Raw genomic sequence first — 6,000 nt, 5'->3', positions numbered from 1 at the left:
AGTCTGTTGCTCATGGGGAATGGAATCTAGGTGACAAACAGTAGTTAGCTTAGCGCAAGATTGCCATGTCCTAAAGTAGTCTGTCTTCTACTTGGATTATAGAACAGTACTATTACTACTCGCATTGTCGTTGTCGCTGTTACCACTACTAAAATACTATAGGACATCCTTCACTATGGAATCTCCTCCTGCTATTCTAACTCAATCTGCCATCTGCCATAGGTCTATAATAATATAGTGGTTAGAGTTCTTGTTCAGGAATTGGGTATTTTATTATGTTATTAAAAGTATTTAACACTGAAAAAGTATTATTCTTGATATACAAGAGATATCAAAAGATTTGATTTAATTAATGAAGGTCAAACAGGTATGTATACTTTTGATATAAAATTGTAAAAACCGATTCGCTAATATTTTTTGCAGCGCAGCGTAGGTACTCATAATCTCTCAGTGTTAACACTCACCTTGCTTGAGATGCGATTATTGAATTAGTAGTTTTGTGAGAGTGAAGAAAGTTCTATGTATTAGTAGGTATTAGTGAAGTAATTTGCTGCACATCGTTGGTATTTCTGTGCCGTTATCTTGAATGTTTACTGTGGAAAGAAAATGTGTACTGGTTTGAGAATGTGATATCAATAATAATTAATATGTGTAATACATTTGATCATCCTTCGTAAGTTTTATTAAATTTACAATTATTGATAAATATTAAATGTTAAGAAATATGTCACTTTTCTTAATTTAATAAAAAATAAAACAAATTTATTAACAACCATCGTCATAATTACCTCGACAATACTTCTTGTGTCTTGACCTGTTCAAGAACTATTTTCTATTCTGATCTATTTCGCGTTTGTCTTTCCAATTATTTATTTTTAAAATTGAAATGTATTGTTTTATCAGTTCAATTATATTAATTAATTATTATATATATATATATATATATATATATATATATATATATATATATATATATATATATATATATATATATATATATATATATATATATATAAGTATATATATATATATATGTATATATATATATATATATATATATATATGTATATTAAGCCTAGAGCTAACATTAATACTATTAAAGGAATTAATATTAAACTCAACAGTCTTCCGGATTGAACCGCGTTGATTTTCATCGCGTCTAGCTTTCGACATCCTCTTCGATGTCTTCTTCAGGGCTTTCGAGGTCTCAGTCTCCCAAGCCCCCAAACACGACTACACTGATGACTAATCAATGCATTACTGGTACTGGAAATAGAGGACGGTTCATTTATACCGTCGAAGGTGACATGGTTTAGGTAAAGGTTGGCGTGGTGGTTAGCGTGTGGATTGTCGCGGGAATTGACGCGAACATTTCTGACAGTAGGATTTGACAAACCACTTCACCATCGACGGTATAAATAAACCGTCCTCTATTCGTAGTACTAGTAATGTATTGAATAATGATCAGTGTAGTATTGTCTGGGGGCTAGGGACACTGAGACCTCGGAAGACCTGAACAAGACATCGAAGAGGATGTCGAAAGCTAGACACGATGATAATCAACGTGGTTTAAGCCGGAAGATTGTTGAGTTTAATATTAATTAGTATTAATCTTAGCTCTAGGTTTAATATTGTACTAACTGCGGAAACCTTTTGGAACATATATATCTATATATCATATATATATAATATATATATATATATATATACATATATATATATATATATATATATATATATATATATATATATATATATATATATATATATATATATATATAATCATCATTATCATCGTCAACCTGTATGCGTCCATAGGTCTCCCTCAGCTCTTTCCATATGTCTGTGTCTTATGCGGCTTGCATCTTGTTATTGCTACACGCTTCAGGTCGTCAGTCCATATAGTTGGTGGGCGTCCTCTGTTCCGTATCTTGGTCTCTACTCGACAATACGTTTGTGTCCATCGGTTGTCTAATAATGTGATAATGTGGCGATGTGTCCTGCCCAATTCCATTGAAGCGACGTGATTTTTTCGATGGCGTCTGTTATTTTTGTTCTACGACGTATTTCTTCGTTTGGGATTCGGTCTCTTCGAGAGACACCCAACATCTGGAGCTCCATAGCCCTCTGAGTCACACGAATCTTATTCACCACCCTTTTTTTGTGACTGTTAATGCTCCGCTCCATAAGTGAGTACAGGTAACACACATTGGTCAAAGATTTCCCTTTTGGGGCAGATGGATAGATCCGATTTAAATACATAGTTTATTTTACCAAACGCTGCCCAGGCTAATCTTATGCTACGTGGAAACTCACATGTCTGGTTATCTCTGCCGAACCGAATTTCATGTCCTAAGTACTTATACGATGTAGTCTGCACAATACCCCTTCCATCAACAGCAATATTTCGATTTAACACCAGATTAGTCATTATTTGCGTCTTGTTCATATTAATCTTTAGTTCGACCTCCAAGGAAGCGTACTATAATTTTTCAAACATTATTATTGCATAATTTATACGATTGGCTATATGGACGATGTCATCTGCAAATCTCAAATGACTGAGCTTTTCTTTATTTATGTTGATACCATGCTCGTTCAGATCTACCTTCTTACACGTATGTTCTAAAAGCATCCTGAATAGCTTTGGAGAGACGGTGTCTCCTTGCCGTACTCCTCAGTGTATAGAGAATTTATTTGTTTTTTGTTCAGATAGTCTTACACAAGAAATTTCTTGTTGTTTGAAACGTTTGGTATTCCTTTCCTCAGGTAGTTTAGCTTCCTCCGTGGATGTGTTGGTTGTTGCTCTGGGAACCTCAGAGTCTTCTAACATTATTGCCACAAATTGGTCGCATTGCTGCTGTAGTGATCCTTTTCCAAGATAATATGCTCCTTTTCTAAATTGGCAGCACCGTACTGAAGACGACCAATAGTCAGAAACACGTATATACGGTTGCCTTCCATCTTATACACATATTTTATTATATTTTTCTTTCTTTATTGCGAGCTATGCCGATATCTTTTACCTTTATTTTAATGTTAACTCGCATTATCCTTTTCTTGTTGTGATTGCAGAATTAAAAAACCATCTTGTGCTTTGGCAGAGCATGTAATCGATAAAGACCATATTATGGATTTTGATAACATTAAAATTTTATGTAGTGAAAGTAATAAATTTAAAAGGACTTTTTTGGAAATGGTTTGTATTAGCAAAAGTGATAATAGTTTAAACAAAAGATCAGAAATTCAAAATTTAAGCAAAATTTATAATTATATTCTTTCTTTATGATTTATATATAAAACTTGTAAAATGTCATATTTAATTCTCCATATATCTGTTACATTCTTTCAGACATCTGTCAACGGTGAATAAATCTTCTTCTTTTTGTTACTAAACAAAAAAGAATGTTTAAACGAAATTTTACTTTTGGCAATATAATTGTCAAAAATAAAAATTTTATGTTGGCATTTATGACATTGAGGCTATTGAGGCTGGAAAGTTATCTTTAGCCCTAACAGAAAATCTTTGGATGCAGTTTATCCGACGATAATCTACATCACAATTTACAATGGAGGAACTCCATTTGTGTGGAGAAAAAGTAGCTTTCTCCACACACTTGAAATTTCTATATGTATGTTTCTTATATGTCCTTTCTCAATTTTAATCCACTTGACTCCATATTTAAATGACTTGTATATACCATTGTAAATGCAAAACCGTTTGATTTAAGAAATTTCCATGGGTTTATGATAGTTTTAAATAATTATTTTATTTCAAGTTCACACATTAGTCTATGATTTCTAGTATAGCCCAAAAAGAACCGTAATTTTTTAGTGACTGTTTCATTTTGTTCTTTCTATTACGTTTTTGTAGACTGCTAAAATTGAAATATTTGATAAAAATGCCTTCCTTTCTAACGTCGTACGTTTAAGATGTGTTTCTAAATATTACGTAGGTTTTAACTTTATGTATTAAAAATTGGTATACAAAGTTAATTTGTACATTTTCTGCTTTTCAAACGTTGAATTTTTTTGTTCTTGTACACTTTTCATCTTTTAAGTAAAAGTTTGAGAATATAATAGAGAGGCGAACTCTGATATACTAGTAGACAAAGCGGATAACAAGGAAATTATTGCATTTTAACAAGCAGTAGACAAATTAAAGAAAAATCAATCGTTGGGATCGGATCAACATACCGCCAACTATAGAGGTGGCTCCAAACACCTAAAAGAAAACTAGTGGCTCCACAGCCAACCAGGAGCAGAAGTGTACAAAGTACACCAGCAAATAAGAACGTAGAGTACGTACAAGCGACAAAAAGACCCCAAACCAAGTCAAAGCACCAAGCACCGCTACAACAATAATTTCTGCAGCAACCAACGAAACCACTGCACTCATCGCCAGTTTAAACAAGTAGTTAAATAACTTCACCAGTATGCTTGAAAAAATGTCAAATTTCATGACTGCACTGGAAAGCTTCAGTAAACAATAATGTTCTACCAGTCAGATGATCTACGGATTGGGTCATGGAACTCAGGAGAGCTGAGAACAAAAATCAATATTCTGGATGAGTTTACCAATAGACTCAAATTAGATATTATAGCAAGAAACAAAACTAGCGGAAACTAGTATGAAGAACCAAATTTCCGGGCTATGGTATCTATAGAAATTATTACGGGGCACTATAAGGAAGTACAGCTATTCTAGTAAAAAAAGGAATAAAACTAATTACTATACTAGATGGCTTGGTTACTATGGAAAACACTGTAGTAAAGATAATGACGGGAAATATTACCCTGAAAATAGTTTCAGAGTATCATTTCTGGTTTGTTGTTCTATCGAACTATAACTGGTTCAATAAAACAACAAAGTCGTTACGGGAGACTACTGTGTAGCTATCTAGAAGACAGAAACAACACGTACGTAATGGGATCAGTGGAACAAACAGTAATAGAACAAGTAGATGCTTCAACGGAGGAGATAGACTTCCAAACTACCTAATGTAGTTATTATACTATAGCTAATGTAGTTATTCACTACATTAACGCTATTTTTGTTAACTCGGCCGTTTCTTGTTCTCAATATGTACTTTTGAGATTTGCAGCGGCTCTTCCTGTTTCCGTTACATAAGTGAGCACTGGTTTTAATTATCGTTTTATAGGTTTTGGTTGCTCTTGGAATACTGTTTACTCTAACTTAAGGGTAATGGATACAGTATCAAAAGTTAGCCACGCATACTAGCTTTATTATTTCTTTTTTAAGTATTTTTGCAGATCACCAGTGACCTTAAACCTACATTATAAATATTTGGTTTTCCGTTTTGGTTTTTTTTCCTTAATTGCATGAATAATTATGATAGTCTATTAAGAATAGATACTTACGACAATACATGCTAGAATATTAATAGTCGGATATTTATCAAAAAATTATTGTAATTTACCAACTAATGCTATAATATTATCATTCTTTTGTCACGATTTTTCATATAAATGTTTAGGTTTATATCCAATTTAACCTTCTTCAATATCTAATGTCAATAAAACGAGATATTTATATTTTTATACGGAAGGTCGTCAAAGCAGAAAATAGTTTATATTTCTAAATACCTTATTAACATTAATTTTATACAATATAAACATAAAATAATGTAATGTGCCAATTTATCGATTTCTGGTAGATTTATTCGGTCAATACAAATTAAAAAAGGTTTATGATAGGAACGTTTTTATTATCATCACAATAATTAATTAGTCAAATCAAGTTTATTAATATGTGTGTGTGTGTGTTTGGTGAGTTGGCTTGGAAACTAGTCCTTTAGCCACAGAATTGTAATGTAAGATATTAGTTTTTAAATAATGTAACCAACTTTAAATAAAAAGTTACATATTAGTTCGTATACTTCTCTACTATCTAAGGAGAGTAAATGGGTGATGTTTATGGGAGTCTGAATTTTAAGTTCTGATAGTTTTGAATACAGCTGATCTGTTTCATACCTATGT

The 6,000-nt window shown here is 32.3% G+C and overlaps 1 protein-coding gene across 10 annotated transcripts in view; it reads left to right on the top strand.

Moving 5' to 3' along the window:
• The first annotated feature begins 423 nt into the window (after positions 1-423).
• LOC140431731 (facilitated trehalose transporter Tret1-like) overlaps positions 424-6,000 on the top strand; it is a 66,128-nt gene continuing 60,551 nt past the window's right edge. For 2 of the 10 annotated variants that reach the window (XM_072519618.1, XM_072519622.1), the window contains exon 1: positions 534-673. In XM_072519618.1, coding sequence (XP_072375719.1) covers positions 648-673 — 26 coding nt within the window. In that variant the 5' untranslated portion in view covers positions 534-647. The other 8 variants (XM_072519631.1, XM_072519654.1, XM_072519640.1 and 5 more) reach the window with 8 other exon arrangements.

The sequence above is a fragment of the Diabrotica undecimpunctata genome, chromosome 1 (genome assembly GCF_040954645.1).
Source record: "Diabrotica undecimpunctata isolate CICGRU chromosome 1, icDiaUnde3, whole genome shotgun sequence".
NCBI classification, from domain to species: Eukaryota; Metazoa; Arthropoda; class Insecta; order Coleoptera; family Chrysomelidae; genus Diabrotica; species Diabrotica undecimpunctata.
This window is presented reverse-complemented; position numbering and strand designations above follow the sequence as displayed.